The 25,786-nt window shown below is 48.5% G+C and overlaps 1 protein-coding gene across 4 annotated transcripts in view; it reads right to left on the bottom strand.

The window, feature by feature from the left end:
• Positions 1 to 2,555: 2,555 nt before the first annotated feature.
• The window catches only part of Slc5a1l1 (solute carrier family 5 member 1 like 1), a 49,475-nt gene continuing 26,244 nt past the window's right edge, over positions 2,556 to 25,786 (bottom strand). For 2 of the 4 annotated variants that reach the window (XM_006256320.5, XM_017601697.3), the window contains 7 exons: positions 19,531 to 19,666; positions 17,312 to 17,419; positions 15,365 to 15,515; positions 12,108 to 12,276; positions 6,470 to 6,685; positions 5,449 to 5,551; positions 2,556 to 3,651 (listed from right to left, as the gene is read on the bottom strand). In XM_006256320.5, the coding sequence (XP_006256382.1) occupies positions 3,326 to 3,651; positions 5,449 to 5,551; positions 6,470 to 6,685; positions 12,108 to 12,276; positions 15,365 to 15,515; positions 17,312 to 17,419; positions 19,531 to 19,666 (1,209 nt within the window). In that variant the 3' untranslated portion in view covers positions 2,556 to 3,325. Of the gene's footprint in view, positions 3,652 to 5,200; positions 5,601 to 6,469; positions 6,686 to 12,107; positions 12,277 to 15,364; positions 15,516 to 17,311; positions 17,420 to 19,530; positions 19,667 to 25,786 lie in introns of those variants that run through there. The other 2 variants (XM_017601699.3, NM_001127556.1) reach the window with 2 other exon arrangements.

Here is a 25,786-nt window from a genome sequence, read left to right on the forward strand (position 1 = left end):
GGGTGGGGAGGTTGACACCAGGAGGCTTGTCCTTCTAAGGAGAATGGGGGGAGGACTTATGAAAGGGGGTAATGGTAGGAGAGGAAGAGCCAATATTGGATACTAAAGTGAATAAATATAGTTTAAAAAAAAGAAATGCTGGGGTTGGGGATTTAGCTCAGTGGTAGAGCGCTTGCCCAGCAAGCGCAAGGCCCTGGGTTCGATCCCCAGTTCCAAAAAAAAGAAAAGAGAAAAAGAAAAAAAGAAATGCTAAAAAAAAAAAAAAAAAGTGATTTTACTTCAGATTATTCATTGCAACTGGCTGTTGTTACTTTATGCACCTCTATGGGAAAACATGGTTTTTTCTGGTCATGTGTGTCTTCTCCTTGTGATTATGAGCAGCTCGAACTCACGAGAGCTTTATTCATGTGGCTCCTCTTAACCTCCAGAGTATAAATTGTCTCATGCCCTGAACAACGTTGGCTACGTCCTGATACTTTACTCCACCTCGTCTTTAGGCTCCATTCCCCCAGGTACCATGACCTTTAGAACAGTAAACAGATAACAATCGTGAGAAGTGGCTTAAAGGAACAGAAACACATTCAAGTTCAATCGCATGGAGAAACTGAGTCATAGCAAAACCAAGATTTAAAACTCGTTGGGTTGTTTTGCCAAGACAAACCAGACATTGGTTTGGTTGGCTGCGCCTTGCTATTCTTTGCTAACAACAGAATGTATTGGTTTGCCTTACGCCGTGTTGCTCAGCTCCGCTTGTGGTCACGACGCCGTTGAGAGAAATTTGCCAAAGAAATATTCATGGGGTTCTTCTTGCCACCTGTGCTGCCTCTGCCTGGTTGGCGAGCCTTCCTGTTTCTTCAGGATTGAACTACTACAGCTGCTGGTTCGTGTGTGGTGTCCTCGTGCGGAAAGCACTGGACTGTGGCTGCTGATTCGTATTCGGTGTTTGCTGCGGGACTGAACTGCTAACAGAGAAGATTGAGCTCGCCCCCAAAGAACTATTGGTGAACAGGTCCACTTCCCCCACATCCTGATAACTTTTCTCTTTCACTACCTCTGGTGGGTGATGGGCTAGAGGAGGGGTTGAACATTTATTTTTTTTTTTTTTTGGTTCTTTTTTTCGGAGCTGGGGACTGAACCCAGGGCCTTGCGCTTCCTAGGTAAGCGCTCTACCACTGAGCTAAATCCCCAGCCCCGAACATTTATTAAAATAGGCTGCAGACAATGTATGCCTACAAACACCCATAGATTGCATCTCTCGACCCTCATCAGAAAAGCTTCTTTCTGCAGCAGATGGGGATTAACACGGACTCACAACTGATCAAGGTGCAGAGAATAAGGGACTGCAGGAGGCTTAGCCCTCAGTGGGACACCTAGATCATACCCTCTCCTGCCAAGGCACAGGGATTATTGTGGAAGAAATGTGTGAGAAAATTCTAAGGATCAGAGGCAACAGATGACTACAAACAACAATAACAAACAAACAAACAAAAAAAAACAAATGAATGAAAAAGTGTTTCTAGGACAGTTGAACATGCGAACTCACACAGATTATGACTGCGTGCACAAAACCTGCACAACCTGCCAGGCAAAAAACCCTTTCACAAAGGGAAGGAATTACTACAAAGTCCCAGCCCAAGCTGAGGCCCTGTTGGTGACTGAGAGCAGCTGGGAAAAGGAGATTCAATTTTTTTTTAAGAGTGCATCTCCTGGTAAATTGATCTCGTACATCCAAGACTATGTAAGCGATACAAACTGGACCTGTTAGGCTTACAAACTAAAATGAGGCCACAGAGATGGGTGGGCAGGGAAGACATAGAGTCTATCAGGATTTGGAAGGTGAGTGGGTGCGCTCAAGAACCTCTTAAGAAGTTGCTAACGGGGGTTGGGATTTAGCTCAGTGGTAGAGCGCTTGCCTAGTAAGCACAAGGTCCTGGGTTTGGTCCCCAGCTCCCCCCCCAAAACATGTACTCTTTTCTATCAAAGGGTTAAATGTGGACAAAGGAAGATCCTGTTTTACAGAAGTTTGTAAAGACACCAGCCAGCAAAAGTCCCTCCCCGAGTCTGCTTTTTTTTTTTGTTTTTTTGGTTTTTTTTGTTTGTTTGTTTCTTTGTTTTTTTTTTTTGTTAACGTCAAAGCATGTGCTCAAGGGGGAGTCCTGCCCTCTTCTCAAAAGTGGCACTTCGTTGGTCAATTCTGCTGCTTGAATTAGTCAATCACATAAAGAATGCGAGGCCAGGTTCTGACCAATCAGAGTGAGGCACAGGACCCCTGCTTGGTGGGCTTGCTTGCTTGCTTCCCGAAGTACATCCGTGCATCCTACAGAAGTGAAATTTCTGCCTTGTGGAAATATGTCGGATTGTGTGGACCCCCAGACCCATTTCTAACAGGACACACCATATTGGGGAGGGGGTGGGCACGACTGGCACTCAGAACTGTCTACTGAAGAATTAAGGAAGGAGTGAGGGACTGGGTATGTCGGTTAAGTATATCTTGAGAGTGTGGTCTTCCCAGCTCTGAGTGGGCCTTCCCCAGGTCACGTCAAGACACCTGAAAGTTTTGCTAACGACACATCATTTATTATGATCCGAGATGAAGAAAGAGAAGTTTAGGGAATTCCCATAGAGACATAGCCCAGGAGTGCCTGGCCGTATAGGCTAAAAAGAATCTCACTCAGAGCGCCCTCCTCCCCTTATTGTAAGAAACGGGGTGTGGCTAAGAAGAGCTATAGCAAAGGAGTGGACCCTCCCTCTACCCTCTAGGGAACCAGAGCAACAGAAGCCAGTTGGTGGTGCGTGGTTTAAGAACCAATTCCTTTAGAGCATCCCTGACCAGCTGAAGTTTGCACCCAGGAGGTAGCTGTCGCTCCTTGGTAGCCTGAGTGGGCGTCGACATTGGTTCAACACCTGTGGGCGAGAGCCTACAGGCAAGAGTGGAGCTGGACTTTAGCCACTGGCATCCTTCAGCTGGGCCAGATGCAGAGACAGAAAAGCAATATTGAGTGGGGAGATTTTTTTTAAATATATTCCAAAATATCATAGTTTTTTTAAGCCAGTATTAAAGTTAAAAAGGAAAGCCTGTATCACCTAAGAAATTTAGAGACGAGGATTCGCCTCGGAGAGGAGCTGCAGTCCTCCACTGGCGTAATTTGTAAACACAAGGACGGCTTTGTCTCTTGTCCACGCATGCGCGCCAGTTGTTAGTGCTTGCCGCATAGCCTGCGAGCCAGTGTTCAGTGTTGGCCCCGTATTGTTGGGTCTCTATAAAGGAAACACTTCATCCCTTCATGATGAGGCAGGCAGTCTGGGAAGGGTGCGTCCTGAGTCATCAGGCAAAATAGACGTGCGCGATAATGAGAAGCAGGAACAAAAGGATCACGTTAGCCTGCACGACTCTCTTCCAGAAGGGGCTCTCCGGCTCGTCGCTCCAGTCCTTCATCCTGTCTCTGTGTTCCTCACTCTTTCTGGCCGCCATTCTCCTGGCCAGAATCTCTAAGGCCGATGACGTGTTGCTGGATACCATCTGCTTCCAGGTTTCCTCTAACTCCTCCTCGCTGGTGTTCTCGGGACCTGTCTTACACTTTAGCTCTGAATCGAGACCACAGAACAAGTCCCAGAACTTCCAGATGCAGGTGTGGGCCTCTCCAAACATACCTGGAAGAGAGGGAATGGATGGTCAGGGGATCAAGCAGGCTTGAATTCGGAAGGCAGGGAGGCCCGCTTCAGCAGCATGAAATTCCCCAGACTTCGTATATGAAAGCCCATGGCCAGCCTGTGCAAGGAAAGTCTTAAGAGAAACGACTAAGACACCGGGTCAGAAGGTGGCTTGGGAAGTATTGAGGGTGCTGGAAGCTCCGAGTCATACCCAGAACCTCTCGATTAGGCCACCCAAGTGTTATAGGAACTCCCTGTGTTACATATGTCAATATGCCATTATAATACCCTCCACCCTTGCAGGTCTGGGACAAGTAAGTGGTCTACACCTGCTGTCTTAGTCAGGATTTCTATTCCTGCACAAACATCATGACCGAGAAGCAAGTTGGGGAGGAAAGAGTTTATTCAGCTTACATTTCCACATTGCTGTTCATCACCAAGGGAAGTCAGGACTAGAACTCACACAGGGCAGGAGGCAGGAGCTGATGGAGAGGCCATGGAGGGATGCTACTTACTGGTTTGCTCCCCCTGGCTTGCTCAGCTTGCTTTCTTGTAGAACCCAAGACCACCAGCCCAGGGACGGCACCACCCACAAGGGGCTCTCCCACCTTGATCACTAATTGAAAAAATGCCTTATAGCTGGATCTCATGGAGGCATTTTCTCAAGGGAGGCTCCTTTCTCCATGATGACTCCAGCTTGTCTCAAGTCGACACACAGAACTTGCCCCTGAAATCATTATGCTTTGGAGGACAGAGGGGACACCATGGGGCCTAGAAACAGGCGTTGTTCTCTTTAGTAACTTCTAGGTCATGTTCTCTCCAGGAAGCCCTAGTCCTCTGCTTGGCTAGCAGGGACAACTGCAGACACCAGGGCGCTGGAGGACCATCCTACGGCTATCCAGATGGAGAGCCTAGTAACTTCGGAAGGCTGCCATTCCTTTCTCGGGGACTCCTAACTGGAGCTGCATATCACCCCAGAGTCTGTCTGCGCTGATGGTGCTGGCTGACCCCTTAGAACCTGTGCTGGCTGGGATCAGCACCATGCTAAGTTCTATCCCATTGCTCTCGTCCCAGCCACTGCCTAGAATGTGACCTCTCCTGACCACTCCTGGGAATAGGGCCCTGCTGGGTGACAACTCCATTTCAGTCAGAGCTGGATCCCGACAGTTGTGCTGTGATCTCTGATGTCTCCCGAGCCCATGTCTCCTGTCCCTGCAAGCTGAGGCTGGAGAGGCCTCGGGGACAGTGGACAGAGACCGGTAGCCAGGGAGGACCAGTCAGTGACATAGTTATCTCATTTTGTGGTTGAGAGTCCTCATCTCACCCCCCACCCCCCTATATCCTGTGGCTTCCGCTCTTAAATACCCACAGCATAACTCGATTGCACACAGGCTGCGGGGAGAAGCATTGGAAATATTTGGAAAAGTCATCTAGTGATTCAGCCAGAGCTCAAAGGTCCCTTACGGGTAAAGCTATATGGTGAGCATCTGGCAGAAAGAGCACATTTTGAGGCTCCCTGGCTCTCTGCCTGGGTCTCCCATCCTTTGGCCTAATCTTTCTTCTCTTCCCTTCCCTCTGGGGTCCACGTGACTTCATAGACTCCACGTGTGGGAACAACCCCAGAAGCATTTTAGTGGGGAGAAGGCGAGCGCTTCTATCTGGATGTGTCTGTGGTGGGCGGGGAAAGGGGGTGAGGAGGGGTGGGTAGAATGGCGGGTAGAAGGTGTTTGGGGCAGCTGCCCCAGCTTCAGGGTCCACACAGGACGGCTTCCCGAGGCTGCGGATGTTTCTCCTTACCTGGCTGGGATGTGAAGCTGGGGAAGGTCTTCCACCTCATATCTTTGTCTAAAGCCACTCTCCTCTGTTGGCTGTTCCGTAAACTCCAACAAAGACCGTGGAGCTGGGTGTGGAGAGAGCAGGGTAAGAGGGTCACACCATGGGACCTCGGCCTGCAGACATATATCCAAATTGGTTCTGCTTCTCCTCTTTGTGACAGGTTTTCCCTAAGTAACCTAGGCTGCCTCGAAATTTACTGCTTACCCAGCTGACCTAAACTCGTAATCCCTCTGCCTCTGTCGTCTCTAATTAACTTTTGACAACAGAGTTCACCCTTTTGTCCAGACTAGGTAAAAGCTGCAAGTAAGGTTCTTGGTCCTGCAGTTCCGTCCCGGTCTGTGTTGCTCCCTCTTGATTGACAGGAGGCTGTCCGAGGCCCTCACTCCTGCCAACACCAATTCCTTGTTGTGCTACAGTGTCAAACCACGTAGGTTAACAAGTAACAAGAGCATTTAATAGTTCATTACCCTGGACAACTTATTTAAATTCTCCAAGCCCAAGCTTTCTAGTAAGTACGTTTAATGGATGACTGATGCTTGCATCCTGTGGAGAGTAGGAAATGACTTGCGAAGAGGAGGTTGAGAGGTATCTCTGGGACCTGTAATCCTGTCCCCTGGCCTTCTACGTGGATGGCCCTGATGGCATTGGGCTATACTGAGATTAGTGAACTCAAGGCTTCAGGGACTTCAATAAGCCTTTGTAAGTCTAACTCTCAGGCTTAAATGAGTTTGTAGTTGACGGATCATTGAACAGCTTTTTGGGTTTATTATTATTATTATTATTATTATTATTATTATTATTATTATTATTGGGAATAGTTGGGCCAACACTCAATTGGAACCAGAATCCTTTGCCCATTTCTGACCTATTCCCCCTGTCCCCCCTTGGTCCCCCTATTTCTAGGAATCCAGCCATTCCCCCCTCATTTGTAATTTGCCCCTGGGACTCGTCCTCCAGCCTCCTGATGGACGGTGGCACTTACATGGTCATCTGCAATCGGTTCCGTGGCTAAGGAGATGGCCAGTATGATCAGAATGGAGACCAAGAGAAGGCAAAAGCCAAAATAGAGGTAATGGAGGCCGCAGATGAATATGGGACACTGGCGGTCTTCCCCGCAGGTCGGGGGGCCATAGAAAAACTCAGCCAGCAGTCGAAAGACACCAATCGTGCTTCCCAGAATCAGCCCCCAGAAGGCACCCTGCCAAAGAAGCGGGACAAGAGTTAGCCAGCAAGGCTAAGTGTCTCCTTCCTCCCTTTGCCGATGAGCAGGGTTCTAAAGTTAAGAGTGTTGTAATGGGGCATTGATACCATGCAGAGGAGAGTCTGTGCAAGGGAGGGGATGCCAGGCCGTGGCACTGTTTCCCTACATCAAGCAGGGGACTTAGGAAGAGTTGGAAACACTTTTAACTGAAGCATCTCAAACTGTGTCTGAAACAAACTTTGTCTTCTTTTATCTTCCGTTTCCCTACGGGGGACCCCAGCTCTGAGACGCTCGAGTCAAACCCAGGAGCCAGCTCCAGCTTCAACTCATTCCTTTTCTATGCCATTCCCCCATGATCCCTCACCGAATTATGTTGGCCTCTGTTTCCAAAATGTGTCCTGAGCCCAGTCCCTTCCTATGACCCTCACCTCCTCCATCTGTTCTCATTCCGGGGCCCCACCTTCTTCTACTAGAGAATTCTACTAGAGAATGCCGAGCCTCTTCCTGGACCCTCCAATGACGTCTCAGCACCTGTCACTGGGATCAAGCCTCACCCCTACGCCATGCCTCACCCCTACGACATGCCTCACCCCTACACTATGCCTCACCCCTACACCATGCCTCACCCCTACGCCATGCCTCACCCCTACGCCTTGCCTCAGCCCTACGCCATGCCTCAGCCCTATGCCATGCCTCACCCCACACCATGCCTCACCCCTACACTATGCCTCACCCCACACCATGCCTCACCCCACACCATGCCTCAGCCCTACACCATGCCTCAGCCCTACGCCATGCCTCAGCCCTACGCCATGCCTCACCCCACACCATGCCTTACCGCTACGCCATGCCTCACCCCACACCATGCCTCACCCCTACACTATGCCTCACCCCACACCATGCCTCAGCCCTACACCATGCCTCAGCCCTACGGCATGCCTCACCCCTATGCCATGCCTCACCCCTACGCCATGCCTCACCCCTACACCATGCCTCACCCCTACACCATGCCTCACCCCACACCATGCCTCACCCCTACACTATGCCTCACCCCACACCATGCCTCACCCCTACGCCATGCCTCACCCCTACACTATGCCTCACCCCTAAGCCATGCCTCACCCCTATGCCATGCCTCACCCCACACCATGCCTCACTCCTACACCATGCCTCACCCCACACCATGCCTCACCCCTACACCATGCCTCACCCCTACACTATGCCTCACCCCACACCATGCCTCACCCCTACACTATGCCTCACCCCACACCATGCCTCACCCCTACGCCATGCCTCACCCCTACGCTATGCCTCACCCCTACACCATGCCTCACCCCTACACCATGCCTCACCCCTACACCATGCCTCACCCCTACACCATGCCTCACGCCTACACCATGCCTCACCCCTACACCACGCCTCACCCCTACACCACGCCTCACCCCTACACCACGCCTCACCCCTACACCATGCCTCACCCCTACACCATGCCTCACCCCTACACCATGCCTCACCCCTACACCATGCCTCACCCCTACACCATGCCTCACCCCTACACTACGCCTCACCCCTATAGTGTGCTTCACCCCTATACCATGTCTCACCCCTACACCCTAACTCACCCCTATGCCATGCCTCACCCCCACACCATGCCTCACCCCCACACCATGCCTCAGCCCTATACTGTGCTTCACCCCTACACCATGGCTGACCTCACCTAGCTCCACTACTCCCTGCTGGGTCACTCAGCTCCAGCCATCTCGGCCTGCTTTGCTTTTAGCATGCGTTCTTGCCCTCGCCCTTCTTCCTGCTTAGAATTGTCTCCATGTTTTGGTGCTTCTGGCTTTGACTCCAGGTCTTCTCCCGCTGAGCCGTGTCCCTGTTTGTCCACCTCACGGCCCACCCTGCAACCTCCAGGATCCTTCCCGAACCCAGGGCCTTGCGCTTGCTAGGCAAGCGCTCTACCACTGAGCTAAATCCCCAACCCCAGTTTTCGTCACTTTTAATTGTGTGTGCGTGCCTTTCCTAGTTGGGGTTACCATCGTTATGGTGAAACGCCATGACTAGAAGCAGTTGGGGAGGAAAGGGTTTGGTTGGCTTATAGTTCCATGTCATAGCCCATCATCAAAGGAAGTCAGGACAGGAACTCAAGCAGGGCGGGAACCTGGAGGCAGGAGCTGACGTAGGTGACATGGAGGGATGCTGCTCACTGGCTTGCTTCCCCTGGCTTGCTTAACCTGCTTTCATACAGAACCCAGGACCACCAGCCCAGGGATGGCACCACCCACAATGGGCTGGGCCCTCCCCCATCAATCATGAACCAAGAAAATGCCCTACAGGCTTGCCGACAACCTGATCTTATGGGGGCATTTTCTCCACCAAGGCTCCCTCCTCTCTGACGACTCTAGCTCCTGTTAAGTTGACGTGAAACTAACCAGGACAATGCCTGTGTTACAGGTTTGCTGCACATCCATGTCCAGAGGCCTCATGGAGACAGTTGTGACATACCTGATGTGCATGCTGGGGACTGAACGTGGGTCCTCTGCAAAAGTAGCAGATGCTCTTAACAAGGGAAACTATCTCTCCCACCCCACCCCACCCCACTCCACCCTGCCTCGCATCCCTTCCCATCCTCTGTGTTACTGTCACAAAGATGTATCTGCTCACTTTGTGTCCCCTGCTTCCCTCAGTTACATTGTCTGTCAGCTCTATAAAGGTAAGGACTGGAGAGTGGCTCAGGAGTCTTACCCAGACACTCTTTCAGGCTGGGGTGGATGTAAGACAGGATCCCTACAGAAAGGGGAGGGAAAGGCTCAACATTCTGTCAAAGGACCCAAAGTAATCACTTCCTGAAGGAGATAGGAAGGAAGCTAATGTCTACGCTATACAAAACTGGGCGGGAGAGAGAGAGCCTGGCAAAGAGCTTTAGGTTAATAGGGACGATGACCAAAGTACCTGCAGCATTCCTGTAACCTGGAACCAGGGACAGCAGGAGAGCTTTGGGGGTGTCCCAATACCCCAAGATTGTTGTCATCTGAGAGAGGCAGACTTCTCTGACAACCTCCCCTTCCAGCCCATCCCTTTCCAAGGAGAGCGAAGTGAAGGAACTCTGGGACCCAGGTTACTCCTCTGACGTTTACGCTGCCAAATTAAGTCTCGGTGAGCAGGGTGGACTGGCGTCTCTGGCAGGTGGTCTGAGGGACTGAACAGCTGAGAAAGGCCTCGGAGAGAAGTCTCCGCCAGGCAGAGCAGCCAAAATATATTCCCGGCCAAGCAAGCAGTCCATGAAGGAAGGGCCAAGGGGGAAGGAGACAGCTCAGCAGTTATCGGTTTGGAGCAGCCTGGAACGGCGGGCTGTCCGTGGAGAAGGAAGTGTGCGGGGCCAGATCACAAATGGGTGTGTGCATGAGAAGGTGTGCAAGGCCAGGCTGCACAATTCTGTCCAGGGTAACAACGTTTAAGACGTGATTCAAAAAATAAAATGAAAGACAGTAAGAAATGTAAGACACTCAGGCTAATCACACCTTTAAACATCAGGTCCAAAGGACATTCCAATTCTCTAAACCCTGAAAGGCAGTCCAAATATCCAGAAATGTGCTCGGTCTACACCAGAGGAGGATTTCTGGTGGTTAGATAAAAGACAGCATTCTCCGGGAAACTGTGAAGCTAGTCCCCTCTACCAAAAGAACTCTACGGAAGAAAGCCGTGGAGTCACTGGCAGAAGGGACATATGACGACTCGTGGTGCCTATCAGCACATCAAAACCCATGATGGCCACTGGACTCCCTCTGTATCACAAGACCCTGTTACACATTTCAGAGCCCATGCTAGCATGCTCTCCTCCTTACCCTAACCGTCCGCTCTATAAAGGTAAGCACTGGAGAGTGACTCACTCAGGAGTCCTATCTAGAGATTCTTTCCGGCTGGGGTAAGACAGGATCCTGAACACAGGCGAATAGTAACAGAGTATTTGAAGGGATGTGAGGCAGGGGTGGGGTGGGAGAGAAAGCTTCTTTTGTTAAGAGCATTCGCTGCTTTTGCAGAGGACCTAAATTCAGTTCCCAGAACCCATTTCGGGTATTTCACATCCCATCTCCTCCTGCCTTACCCTAAACCCTCTCCAGCTCGTGGTCTTCCCTCTCCGAAACTACTTGTTCTCCTTAATAACCCTGCTAGCCTTGCATGCTGCTCCCCCACTCTGTTCCTAACTTTCTCACTATACTCTATTCTCTCCCTCTTCCCCTTCCTCTCCCTTACCCCCTTCCCTCTTCCTCCCCCTCTCTCTGTGTCTCTCTCCCTCCCTCTCCCTCCCCTCCCCTCCCTCTCCCTCTCCCTCCCCCTTCTCTCTCTGTCCCTCTCTCTCCCTCCCCTTCTCTCAGCACTGGACACTTCTTTCTCTGTTCTGGACTCTTCCTGATGCCTCTACTACTCTCTCTCTCTCTCTCTCTCTCTCTCTCTCTCTCTCTCTCTCTCTCATATCTGTAATAAAAAGCTTCTCTTTGGAGAAGGGACGCTTCCTCGAACTGCAGAGGCTCTAACAATGGACACCCAGAAAGATGTTCAACCACCAAAGCAGCGGCCAGTGAGATGTATTCGTGGAGAGCGTCACACCGAGAATGAAGTAAAGTCCAGGGATCCAGTCAGATGTGGAGAAGGTGGATACAGAATAGCGTACAAGAAAAGGACTAAAAGGTTGGCGGGTTTGTGATGTTCTACGTAATGGGGGAGTTCAGGGGCGTCTTAATTCATACATTTGCCCTGTTGATGTTTCTCTTTAATGTATAGCGAGCGTTTAGCTTCGTTTACTAAAGGACCACAGCTGTGGACAACTGTATGCCTATGATTTCATTTGAGAAATGCCATCATACTTTAATACTTTGTATAAAGGAAATTTTGGTTCAATCATGCCATGAAGCAGTCATGCCGCCAGTTTATAGGCAGAGTATTGTTGGTAAAATAAAGCATCCATTGAGACCTTTTGGTTTTGGGGGGCTTTTCTTGTGGGAGTGTCTTTCTTTCTCTTTCTTTTTGGTCTGAATCGTGACTGAGGAAAGTGGAGGAATCTACCGCTGGAACTCAATGCAAAGTTTCTTAGGGGCAACTACACAGTTTAGGGGTTCACTCGGGGTTCTATCACTTCCACAAGCGTAAGGGGTGGGGAGGCAGCTTCCTCTGGCTGGGACAGAAGTAGGTTATTTTTACAAAGGGCAGAAAACAAAGAAGATCAATTCCTTACCCTCGGAGCACAACAGTGAGTTTAGACCAACTCCACTGGGAAAGAAAGAGGTCATCTCTCGGAAAGCACATGGTGCCCTCGTGCGAACGTCCCTGATACCCAAGAGGCCTCGCTGAGGCAGCTCTCGTGAAGGCATCTACGGTATGAAGACAGCCCCGCACTCCGTGCCACGTGGATACCCACCTGCTCGTTCACCCTCTTGCAAAACACAGCCAGCAGAAAGACGGCAGTCACGCTCGGTGTCAGACAGCTCTTAAGAATCTGCATGTACTCAAACAGTGTCTCGCTGGGTGCCATTTCTATAATGGGGATCCAGACAATGGTGACGGCAAGTAAGATTATAACGAAAAACCTGTGGATTAAACCAACACTCAGTGTTGATTTGAAGATTTTTCTCCTGCCAATCCTAAGTCATAGCTTTTCCTTAGTCGCTTATGTTAATTATTATGACTACAATTGTTGCAATTATGATCTATTTGGGGGAAAGTTTAGTTACCTGCTGAGAATATATGTTCTTCCGTATTTGAAAGAAATGCACTATAGATGTCTGCTAGAATCTATTGGATCTGCGACGCCATTTAAATCAGATGTTTCCCTGTCTGTTTTTTTGGTACAGTAAGTTGGAGAGACTGGACTACTGCCATCACGGACACTATTCAGTTGGGACTAATCTGTTTCTTTGTATCTGGTGGGGTTTGTTTTATGAAGTTGAGCTCACCAGGATTCTTCTGTTGCTCATAAGGAAACAACTCTCTTTGCCCTTTCAGATGAACTTTGAAGTCTATATTTTGTTCTTATTAAAGTAGGTATTAAAATATCTAAACCTACAGAGACCACATGTACTTTACAGTGAGTTTTGACACAGAATTGAGCTGTCACCAGGAAGCTTTTCCCCCAAGATTGTGTTGTGCTTAAATATGCCTAAAATAAACTGTTCGGTGTCCAAGACTCACTCGGGTTTAAACTACAACTGCCTACTGGGTCGTTTGAAACAGACCTCCTCCTTGCCTCACGTAGACCAGCACTCTGCTGGATGTGGTGTTTGCTGAGATAACACATGCACACACCAATCTGCCAGTTTGTGTCTCTTCAATACAGAATCAATACCATTAGTATCTGGAGTCCTTGAACTAAGTCCTAACTCCTGTCACTTTGCTGAGTCTGCTGTGTTTCATGTTTTCTTACTCCTCGTTTGCTTACCCACTCTTCCGGTGTAGCCTTGTAGATGTGTTTTTCTTTCCCTTCTGTCCAAAAGATTCCTTCAAATACAGTCTGTAGTGTTGTGGTTTGCCCTGAAGTTATCTGTATTTTGATGCTAATTCCACTGCCCCAAGGACGGCTGCCTAGTCACTACTCAGAACTCAGGTGACTTCACCGGAACCACTTCCCTCATTGAATTTGTAAAATACAGGTGAGGGGCAGGTACAGGATAGAAGGAGGCCTGTCATTGGAGGAGGAGGAAGGATGGGTGGGAGAGAAGTTTGAAGGAAGAGGAGGAGACTAGAGGAAAAAGGAGAGACAGGAGAGGAGAGACAGGAAGAGACAGGAGAGGAGAGGGTGAGAAGCCATGGCAGATGACGTTATGATTCTGCTCTGTGTATTTACAGGTTGTTATCAATGTTCCTAAGGGATGGATGGTACCGGGCTTTGTATGTTTAAGTGGGCAATTATATCTTACCAATTGGGTCAAAGATTATTGTGTTGTGTGTTATTTTATGTGAGGGTTTGAGTGTAGGAAAGTGTGCGGCTGGGATGTGTTTCTGCCAAGATATCTAGCAGATATCTTGGGGCACCATGGTGCTGGACCCAGCGAGGTAAAAGACAACCAATACTTTTTTATTTTTATATATTTTTACAACAACATGTAGAGCTGGCCTTTAGTAGTCATAAATCCCTGTAACCCATTTTTTTTTTATCATAGGGTGGTTTTTCTTTCTCCTTCAATCATAGAAGATAATCTTGCTGGGTATAGTAGTCTGGGTTGGTAGTTGTGTCCTGCAGAACTTGAAATATTTTATTCCAAGTCCTCCTTGGTTTCAAACTTTCTGTTGAGAAGTATGCTGTTATTCTGATGGGTCTGCCTTTGTATATGACTTGGTGTTTCTGTCTTGTAACTTTGAATATACTTTCTTTGACCTATATACTTAGTATTTTAACTATAATGTAACACATGGAGAATCGACATCCTTATTTCATTCAACCATTTGTGATCTCCTAAAATTCATTCAAGAGTTTTTGTCTTCTTTGGGTCTTTGAACACAATTACAAGCACTCGTTTGAATTCTTTGTTTGGAATTTCATCTAATTCACACTCTTCAGAGGCTTAGTCATCCTTGGGGGAAATCATACCACCTTGCTTTTCATGCGTCTTACATGTTTAATCTTTGCGCATGTGAAGTTAAGCCACAACGTTAAATTACGCGTATTCTTTGTGTTGCTATGTTTGCATGTTTAAGAAGAACTAGACTGTATTACAGCAAGGTGTCTCTTTCCTCTGGTAGATTGAATTCTCAGTATTCCACTGACAGTAGAATATTCCTTGCTGCTGCTGCTGCTGCTGCTGCTGCTGACCAGTCTCAGATCTCCTGACATTCTTTCCTGGGCTCTCAGAAATGCTTATCACATACAGATGCTAGTCCCATAAGTAGACAATCCTGCATGGGTCAGCTCACAGATTGGTCACAGCTCGAAGGAGGTGTGGCACACTTGGAACCCGAGTCTACATTCCCCTCCAGACTCTGGTGCTAACCAAGTTCTCACCTCACTGTGTTTTATGTGCTTTTGGGTTTGTGGCTTTTTTGCGGGGGCGGGGGGAATTTGTTGATTTGGGTCGGGTTTTTTGTTTTGTTTTGTTTTTGCTTGCTTGCCTGCTTGCTTGATTTAAAGGAGGGAAGATGAGCCACAGAGTTAGGTGGGTAAGGAAATGAGGAGCATCTAGGAAGAGTTGGAGGAGTTAAGTGTGATCATAATATATTGATGAAAAACTTTCTTTTCCCAATTAAAAAGAGAAAAGTTAGAATTGCTTTTAACAGTTTTCCTTGGGATTAAGTAAAATAGTAGCTCAGCTTATATAAATATCCCTTGATGGACTGTTTAGAAGAGGTACATTAAACTGCTCATTTTTAGTCCCATTATAATCAGTACTTTTTTCTAACCACATGAAAACCAGCCCCTTACATTATCATCGAGAAGCTGCATAAAAAATATCCTCCCCCCCGGGGTTGGGAATTTAGCTCAGCGGTAGAGCACTTGCCTAGCGAGCGCAAGGCCCTGGGTTTGGTCCCCAGCTCTGAAAAAAAGAAAAAAGAAAAAAAAATATCCTCCCACCCACATAGACTGAGGGGGGAAAAATGATAACTCTATGTCAGGTATCAACAGCCTGCTTTCCAGGCAGTCACTGACATCACTGACTGACTGACTGACGTGACTGGATACCTCACCTGCCGGCTATCATGAGCTCCTTCTCTGTGGCGGTGGGCCGGATCCAGGTGTAGATGTTCAGCGTGAACAGGGCGCTGGAGCTGTTGAAAATGGACGTCAAGGAAGACATGAGGGAGGCACACACTGTGGACAGCATAAAGCCTTGTAAGCCTGGAAGGAAAAAAGGAAAACATTTCCTGGACTGTCAGCTCTCTGATCAGGCCAGAGAAGGCCTCCACCTCCCAAGAGACATTGTTAAAAAACAGTGTGTGCTTTCGGACAAGCAGTCTGTGCAAACCTGGAGTGGAATTCCACCTTAGACACTGGGTTACACTTGTTCTTCGTGGGTGACAGGACAATAGTTTCCCGCTGCGTCCTTACAGAATAATGGGAGCTACAGTTCTTGGAGCATTAGTCTGTGCCGGATTAACTACCCTTACTTACTACAGCCCTGTGAGATGACTGTGTATGCCCCAACTTGGAGAGGTCCTTGCTATAGGCAAGAAGTATGGCTCTTCATCTGGGAAGTGGGCAGACATGAGGCCATTAAGATGTAGGCATTAAGCCAGGGGTTTTGGGATGAAGTCCAAGATGGTGTGAACCAGGAGGTCCCCGCCTTTCTCTTCCAGTCAGAAGTAACCCTCCCCAAAGCCAGGGGAAGATAGATCACACAAAATAGTACATAAAGCCAACACCTGGTTCTGGATTCCAAAGTGACCACGGGGCCCAAGACCCACTTCCAGGGCCCTAAGCTCACCTAATAAAGCTATACCAATACCCTACCAGCACAGCACCACTTCTTCCTTACCTTATACCCCAGCCCAAGGTGAGATCAGGGAAACCCACCTGAGAGCTACCCCCAGTAAACCTGCCTTTATACTTTAATTTGGCTCAATTTGGTTTATTGGGTCGGTGGAGAGGCCATGCAGCATAGAAGATAAGTAGATGAGTTCACATAGTGCCCAGAGGAAACTTCATCCAACTTGGTACCCCTACTTGCTGCCTGGTAGGGGTGCTGCTCTGTTTGAATTTTTTGTTTTGTTTTGTTAAAAAAAATCCAACAGAGATTCTCCTTGTAGCCCTCGCTGTTCTAGAACTCACTCTTTAGACCAGGCTGTCCTTGAACTCGCAGATTCCTTCACCTGCCTCTACCTCCCGAGCGCTGGGGTTTTAATTCACGTGCCACCACTGCCCGGCTGAAAGTTTCTTTGTGCTATCAGGAGACTCCAAAGGTAACCAGCACCCTACCTGAAAACTCCCTGTGGCAGGATCCCAACTGATTTTAGTGGGCCCTTCAGGGCTAGAAGACACAAGACTGGGATTCCAGAACCTTCCCTCCTTTAAGCACTACCTTCCAGTCCTAGCCCTGGCTGCTTTAAAATAGGGTACTTCCCAAGGCTCAGGATCAGAATTAGACAGCTCCCTTCCTAGTCTGTAACGTGGCCAGTGTCTCCCTGGGTCTGTATCGGAGTTTACGGAGATGCTGATCTCCAGGGACGCACAGACTTTTTGTTTCCTCTTTAAAAATATTTATTTGGTTATTTCATTGGAATCTGGTGAGGTAAATGTGAAAGCTCACTGCCACCTATTAAAGAACGGTGGCTGATTGCCGGGCAACCACCTGGCCCTTTAACTAACCCCACAGTATAATGAGCAGTTTGAGGATAACTCTGTTCTTGCTGGTGTTTGCGTTCCGAGGGCTTACAACAACGACTTAACCAGTTTTCTGAATAAATAAGCAGGTGACCTAAATAACTGAATCAAGCAAGAGTGTCCATGCTGTCCTCCGTGAGGAAGTGTATGTACTTCAGTGTGGGAAGGAGAGAGGGGGGTCGGTCAACACCTTGCTCCTACCGGAGTAAGCAAAAAAAGCAGAATGATTGGCTGGCTGGTGAGGAAGCCTTTTCTGTAGGATCCGCCTACTTGCCTTTCCAGCGGGACCCTTGGTGGAGAGGCTGGCTGCTTACCAGAAGGCATCACTCCTAAGACCAGCACCGGGTAAGCCAGGGCACTACAACCGGTTCCTCTGCCACAGAACTTCTCACATTCCGAAGGTACGACGCATGCCACTTGATCTGCAGAGAGACGTGTGGGTTAGATCAACATCCTGGTTATCGAGCTCTCAACTCTGAGCTTGGGGGAAGGGAAGCAGACTAGGAATCGTACTCGGACAGGTAAGTGTCAGATTCCTGATCCGCCATAGGCTGACCCAATCCACGATCTTCTATACAAAGGAACGAAGATCTGGGACTCGGGATCCAGGAAGTCAAATGATCTGTCCCTCTACTCACCCCAGAGCAAGCCACAGAACCTCTCCAAGGCTTTCAAAGGCCCTAGTGAAGTGTTAAGGAGGCCCGCGAACCATCCACCATGTTCTAACGTTGGAACTCAGAAATCCACTACCCTTTGCCCCAAGATGGGCATAGTTCAGCGTGGTAAATTAGACTCTCCCGAGTCATGGAGAGCAGAGAGGTCGATTTTCTAGTTATAAATCTCCATCAGATCAGATGGCGATGCTTGATTACTAAAGAGCAAATGCGAAGATAGTCTCCTCTCTATTAAAGCTGGGGGGAAATGGGCACGGGGAAAGAAGCACGCCTGGGGCAGATGGAAAGGTGAGGTAGAGGGAGAGATGGCCGCCGCTCATGTGACTTAACACTAAGAACTGCTCTCCATTTTCTTTGGCCTTGACAGAAACACTTAGCAGGATGCAGTGCTAGAATTCTCCCGTGCTACTAGGGGTTTTTTGTGTGAACTTAACACAAGCTTCATCTGGGAAAAGAGAACTTCAACTGAGAAAATGTCTGTAGGGGGAGGTGCTGTTTCCCTAATAGGTTCTTGATTTGGGCAATAAAAAGAAGGCGGAAGCTAATTGCTGGGTGAAGGGTAAAGGAAGAAGAGGCTCGAGGAAGGAGAAAGGTCTTTCTCCAGACTATGGAACAAGAAGCATGAACAACCACATAAGATCTTGAGCTAGAACCTTCCTCCATCAGCGGAGGCTGGCTGATTCAGACCAGCTGATATAGAAGCTGATAAGTTTAGGGCAGAAGAATCTGTGCCCAGCAATTGTGTTATCTGGCAACTTCTAAGATAATACAGCCTGCCAATGTTTTTCTGCCTCAGAGCAAAGGTGGGCAGAGAAAGAGAAGCCCGGTAGCTAGAGACTTTCCCCGGGTTACTGAGCTAAACAGGGAGGGGCTGGAGGACCCGGGTCGCAGCTCCCAGGAAATGCAGGAACTGGCCACTGGTGAAGCTAAGCCAAGAGGAACGGACAAGTGGGGAATGGGACGCACCAGCTACAGCGGATCTCGGAGCTAAGCCAGAAAAGAGGGCTGTGGTCCCAAGCAAAGGAGAAAGCATGTTTCTAAAATTACACGCAACATATGTCATCATTGGATTGACCCATAGTTAAATCTGTGTGTCATTTTCTTAATTTAATGATTTATGGGGGGAGGCCCAGCCCACTGTGGGTGGTGCCACCCCCTAGGCATTGGGAGGTTCCAGGGTTTTCTAAGAAAGCAGGCTGAGCAAGCCATGAGGAGCAAGCTAGCAATGGGTTTTCCTCCATGGCGGACTTCAGTTCCTACCTCCAGGTTTCTGTCTTGAGTCCCTACCCTGACTTCCCTCAGTGATGGACTGTTTCTACCCTCAAGTTGCTTTCAGTCATGCTGTTTAATCATACCAACAGAAACACTTAACTGGGGTACTACACCTACCAGAGTGACTGTTCCCTTACCTAACCAATAAGCAAGAGACAGGTCAAGCTAGCAAAAGTGAGTCAACACGGGGATGAAATACATTATGGAATGAGTATTAGGAGAGGCAGGCAAGTTGTTAATAGTATTTAGTGGAAAGAATGTGGGCCTTTCGAGTCTTTCTTTCCCAAGCAGCCTCTTCTGGATTGTCTCTTGAGTTGGACAAGCGCTGTGAATGTTCAATCTGGGGCTGTAAGAAACACAGTACCAAAGAGGTCCGGGTTCAGCACCTGAGGCACAGGGCATGAGGCCTTCCATGGGACAGAGCAACCCAACTCCTAAAGACTGTTACAAAGTTGTGTCTGGGCTTCTGGTGGGGAGGAAGGTGACTGTGTCGAGGCAACCCCAATAACCACCACACCTGGGGAGAGAACATATTCCAAATGTCCTCCAGGTCACCAAGAGAGTGGTGACAGAAGTCAAGAATTTACCTGGGAACAAGACGCGGCTGATCATCCCTGGCATCACCATGAGGAACATGGGAAGCAGCTTTAGGTAGCCACACAAGAGGCAGCCACCTTCCATGTGAAGCCGGCTCTTTCCCGCCAGAAACCGCTGGACAGAAACCTGCCGTGGAGGGAAGAGTGGGCGGAGTCAGAGGTGGATCAGAGGCTGGGCTAACCTCGGCTCAGACGCTTGTCTCTGATACATCAGCATGATTTCTAGTCTGCTGGGGTTTGCTAAGATGCTCAGTCTCCAGCCGTACATCTCTGAGCCGTCCAGGGTTGGAGGGACATCGGTTACAAATGGGCACATCTTGCCCCGTTCGCTGCTGATGGACGGAACGAGGTCATCGTGTACGGCTTAGGCCTCACTGCTAGCATAGCATGCCAGCCGTGGCAATGGAAGACTCGCAAGCCCCTGGCACGGGCAAGATTTCCTCCTTTCTGCCACACAGGAGTAGGCCCTTATGACTGAGAAGAATGAAGGTAAGGCTGTGGAAATGAAATAACCAAGTGTTCAAGTGAAGCTTCAGTCATCAAGACTAAAATGATTCGGTCCCCAGCTCCGAAAAAAAAAAAAAAAAAAAAGACTAAAATGAGCTCCTACAGCCTTTTCTTTCGGGCTCTTCTCCCCCACCTCCCCACCCCCACACAGCCCTGGTTTGTCCTGGAACTCACTCTGTAGACCAGGCTGGCTTTGAACTCAGAGATCTGCCTACCTCTGTGCGCCACCACCGCTGGTTGGTCTACAGCCTTTTCATGGATAGACTTTCTTGCTGGATTTAAAGGTGCATGCTTGGATTGACCCGGCGCTCAGTAGGCAGAGGAAAATGGATCTCTGTGGGTTTGAGAGCATACTGATCTATGTAGAGCGCCCTGGGCCAGCCAGTGGTATACAGTCAAACCCCATTTCAAGAAAGAAAAGGAAATATAGATTCTCCCATTGTTTAGGGACCAATTTCCTGGTGTCAGTACTAAAAGAGACATCATGACATCAGACCAAAGGGAAGGGAACAGCCAGAGGGTGGAGAAAAATCCGCCAAGAGTAAATCAGTGTGGTAATGTGACTTAACAGAGGAAGTTAGAATTTCCTTTTTTTTTTTTTTTTTTGCCCCCATTTTCTTTATTTTCAAAGTATATTTTTAATGACTGGAGAAGAATGGAATTATGATACTGCCCCATGTGAGAGGGCTACAGGCAAGCTGCCTGTGGCATCCCTCCGGGTGGACTGGTGCCAATGCCGCGTGTGTGGAGGGAACACGGGCTACAGTTCCTGGCCACAGAACATCTGGTCTCCCACGGAAAGTACCAAACTTGAAATTGTGTAAAAGAGACACTGTGGAAGCCACCGTTGAAATTAAAACCCATCTTCTTGAGATTACAGAGGGAAAGAGGGTAACCACGCGGAAATAAAAGGAACTGAGAGCTTTTATAATTACTGAAATGGAAGTAAATGCCTGATCCAGGAGTCATGGTGAGTCCTAAACAGAAGTGGGCAAGAAGGGCTGGTCTCCTGCGGAACGGAAAGCAGAGGCAGAAATGACTCCCTAAGCTGAAGGGGGTGACGTAACTGTCCACCCGGAGTCCTGAACTCGCCAGCCTACTGTCGGCTGTAACTGACGGAAAGGGTCACTTTAAAATGGTGGTGGGCCAAGCCACTTACAGTTCCCTATCTTTTTCCTTCTTATTCAATTAAAAGTTTGTATTAGGACGCTTGTCTGGCCGTTATGATCCTGGGTTCCATCCCAGCACGACAGCTTTGCCTCCTCTTATGCAGTTTCCTTCTTGGCGTGGGCAGTTGTAGATTGTACGCCTGTGCTTTTGGTTAAGGTAGCTTTATGTTTTCAACATGGAGACAACATAAAGTGAATGAATGCTCCTCCAGTCTTCCGCATGATTCAGTGTCTTCAGACAGATTAGCTACGATCAGCGGGGTCGACCTTATTTTAGTTTGGTTTGGTTTTGTTAGTGTCGGGATGATGGTGATGATGGTGATGATGGTGGTGATAATGATGGTGATGACGATGGTGATGATGATGGTGATGACGATGGTGATGACAGTGATGATGATGGTGATAATGATGGTGATAATGATGGTGATGATGGTGATGACGATGGTGATAATGATGGTGATGATAGTGATGACGATGGTGATAATGATGGTGATGATGATGGCAATGACGATGGTGATGGTGATGATGATGGTGACGACGATGATGATGGTTATGATTATGGTGGTGACGTTGATGATGATTACAGTGCTTGAGATCAAATTCAGAACCTTGAAAGCTAAGTAGAGGGCTGGGGATTTAGCTCAGTGGTAGAGCGCTTACCTAGGAAGCACAAGGCCCTGGGTTCGGTCCCCAGCTCCGAAAAAAAGAACCAAAAAAAAAAAAAAAAAGAAAAGAAAAAGAAAGCTAAGTAGAGACTCTGGGACTGAGTTACAGCCCTAGCCCTTGGCCTCACTGGATAAGATCTTTAGTCTTTGAACATTTCACACGCGTCTGTCTACAGTGAAACCGTTCCACGCTGCCACCCTGCACCTTCCTCTGGATCACCTCCAGCACATCCCCCTCTCAGGCGTCTGTCGTTTTTGTTTTTTCCGTAGTTAAGTCACTAAGCCCTGTCTGCTCTGCCTATATGTACACTAGTGTAGCTCCACGCACTGGAGTATGGGTAACCTACTGTGGCCGCATCTCCGAAACAGAATAATTCTCCTCCCACAGAAGCCATCTGTAGAGGGCCGCTATAACATTCGCCACCACAAGATGGCGCAGGCTTCCACTGCGCCCCACGTGGAAGGCCAGGATAGCTTCCGCCATTACAAGATGGCGCTGGCCTCCGCCGCGCCAGCCGACTTCCTTTCAGGAAGTTAACTGTGTGCGCATGTGCAAGAGTGCCTTTGTGCCAGGTCTTTGCCCACTCCGGGGCATGCCTAATGAGATCATGGGTAAGCGACCAATCAGGTGTGGATGCGCCGTGCTAGGGTGTATATAAGCCGCGCCATGCGGGCGCGCGGGGCTTCTCCTTAAGATTAATAAAAGTTTGGCTGCAGCAAGGATTCGTATGTCCCCGTGTGTTTTCTTGCTGGCGAGGTCGCGCGCGGGACAGCCATCGACTGTAACTAGCTCCTCAGTTAGGGGTCAGGACTCATGAGTTTCTCCCTCGTCTGTTCTGGGATTTTGGCTTGGCTTGATTGGTCAGCAATATAAAAAATAAAACTGATAAAAGCCAACAATGGGAGTGAATGAGAGAGAGTCAAGATGGGAAAAGCGGAGGCAGAGGGAGGGAGAGAGGAGAGAGCAACACCGCTTAGGATGTTTGAAAAAGCCACGGGGAGACATTCTTTTATGATGATCTCGGGGCATGGTGGCGGACACCTTTAGTCCCAGCAACTCAGGAGGCAGAGGCAGGCAGATCTGTGAGTTCGAGGCCAGCCTAGGCTTGTACATTCCAGGACAGCCAGGGCTACCTAGAGGAAACCCTGCTTCAAAAAACAAAATAAAATAACGCAATATAATATAGAAGAAATCCATGATGCCTCCTCCCTACCATGTTGGATTCTTTTTATAGGAAAAACCAGGTTCAAAGGTTTAAAAGGCAAGATGGGAAGCAATATTACTAGTCAATTTTTTTTAATTCTTCTAAGACTTATTTATTTATTATATATATAAGTACACTGTAGCCATCTCCAGATACCAGAAGAGGGCATCATATCTCATTACAGATGGTTGTGAGCCACCATGTGGTTGCTGGGATTTGAACTCAGGACCCCTGGAAGAGCAGTCAGTGCTCTTAACCGCTGAGCCATCTCTCCAGTCCCTGTCACCTGATCTTTAAGCTGATTGGCCCTGAGTGAGGTAAGAGGGATGGCAGATGGGCAGTGAACAGGGGAGTTTCAGAACATTGAGATAGCAAAATAGAAATGTTCCAGCCATAACTTTTTGGCCTATTAGTAGCATTCTTCAGTGTCAGCTGTGGATAATTGCTTCTGGGAAGTGGAGTCTGAGAGCCTGAACTTAATTTCACTGGATGGGCAAAATGGAGACAAAATACAAAATGGCTACAGTGATGCTAAAAGGAGCGGGCCTGAACAGAGGCCATTAAAGAGCCAGGCTGACGGGGCTGGGGATTTAGCTCAGTGGTAGAGCGCTTACCTAGGAAGCGCAAAGCCCTGGGTTCAGTCCCCAGCTCAAAAAAAAAAAAAAAAAAAAAAAAAAAAAGAAGAACCAGGCTGACTAAGGATTTACCTAAGGCTGAATTGAAAAGTTTCTTCGGTGGAGGAAATTTTAAGACAGCATAGTGTTCAATCAATAGCATGGTTGTTATTAGTAATGCACACTAAGGTTTAAAATGAAAAGGAACAGGTCGGACATAAATAATGGAGAGAGAGAGAGGAAACTCAATGTTACAGCCAGGGTCACACTGGAAGAGAGAATGTAATTGTTAGGGAGGTTAGCACCATTGAGGAAGGGCCTGATCCAAGCTAGAACAATGGAAGACTCAACCAGCCAAGCTTCCAACTCAGACAAAGACAACCTATGGCATTTTCTGCTTCTAGAAAGCAAATGGATTTTTGTTTGCCTGCCTGCCTGCCTGCCTGCTTGCTTGCTTGTTTTTTGAGGCAGGGTTTTCCTGTGTATCCTGGAACTCTGTAGACCCTGCCTCTGCCTCTCAAGCAATGGGATTAAGGGCTTTACCACCTTTAAAAAGCTACTACCAATGCTGTTTTCGAAGGGGCCAGGATCTGTCCTGAGCTGGCCATAGAGCTTGGCTTTGGAGGCATGAAGAATGCAGGAGGAGTGAGTGGATTCGTGGGTTCCTCCTCCAGTCTCAGAGAGTAGTTGAAGCCAGGCAGTGTGTGGAAGGGGAGGCCCTGTGTCAATGTTCCAAGAGGGCAAGAGCCCCGAGGGGCCATTGTTCAATGCTGTGAAAGTGAATCCTGATTTTCAGAGAAGACTTCAAGATGTTAAAAGTTCCAGAGCTGTGGAATACCTTCCAAAGAGAGTTTCACACAGGGATTGAAGCAGCCTGGAGATGTCTCTTGCAGGCTGTAAAGCTGGTAGAATGTAAACACTTGAGCCCTTTGACACTGGAGAGATAATTCTGGGATTTGCTGTTTGTTCAGGGGATGGGGGGAGGTTTAATGGTTCTGGTTCCTCGAATGCTTTCTCTAAGCTGTGCTTCCTACAGAATTGCATTACCTTCCCCTTCCCTTTCTTCCTTCCAGTCCCTCCCCAGCTACCCTCACTCAGCCCCTCCCACAGACACCCCTACTTTCAGGTTCATAGACTCCTCTTTGTCATTGCTAAATGCGTATGTGTGTTGTGCACACATATGTGCACACAGATATGTGCAAATGCATCCTGCTGGGTCTAAACAAACACATGGCAGAACAAGCTACAAGGCCAGGCACATGCCATCACATCGAGGCCGGACAAGACAACTCAGTAGGAGGGAAAGGGTCCCACAAGTAGGCAAAAAAAAAGTCAAGGACAGTTTCCATTCCCACTGTTATGATTTCCACAAGAACACCCTGCCATAACATATATTCCAAAGACAGACCCTTACAGTTTCTCTGATCTCTGCAAGTTCCCATGAGTCCCAGTCAGCTGATTCTGGGGGCTGTGTTCTCCTGGTGTGTCCCTGACTCCCTGGTTCCTTCAATCCTTCCTCTCCCACCAATAAATGGAGTTCCCACCCACCCCTTGTCAAAGAAGCTTCTTTTTGCAGCTGATAGAGAGCACTACGGATGCTGTTTTAGTGTTTGATTGCTGTGAAGAAACACTATGACCATGACAGCTCTTATAAAAGAAAGAGGTTTGGTCCATTATCATCATGGTGGGGAGCATGGTAGCATCCAGGCAGACATAATGCTGGAGAAGTAGCTGAGAGTTCTACATCTAGATCCAAAGGCAGCAGAAAAGGGAAACATTGGACCTGGTTTGGGCTTTTGAAATCTCAAAGCCCTCCCCTGGTGACACACTTCCTCCAACAAGGCCACACCCATTCCAACAAGGCCACACCCACTCCAACAAGGCCATACCTTCTCAAGTAGTGCCAGCCCCTGAGATTACCCAATCAGATATATGAGCCTGTGGGGGCCATTCTTACCCAAACCAACACAGGTGCCCAACCCCAACTGATACATCTGCAATGTGGCTCCTGTATCAAAGGCTCATGGGACATTGAAGAAGAGAAGGTAGAAATACTGTAAGAGCAAGAGGATGAACACATCTTCTGT

The sequence above is a fragment of the Rattus norvegicus genome, chromosome 20, assembly GCF_036323735.1.
Source record: "Rattus norvegicus strain BN/NHsdMcwi chromosome 20, GRCr8, whole genome shotgun sequence".
In the NCBI taxonomy this organism is placed as follows: Eukaryota; Metazoa; Chordata; class Mammalia; order Rodentia; family Muridae; genus Rattus; species Rattus norvegicus.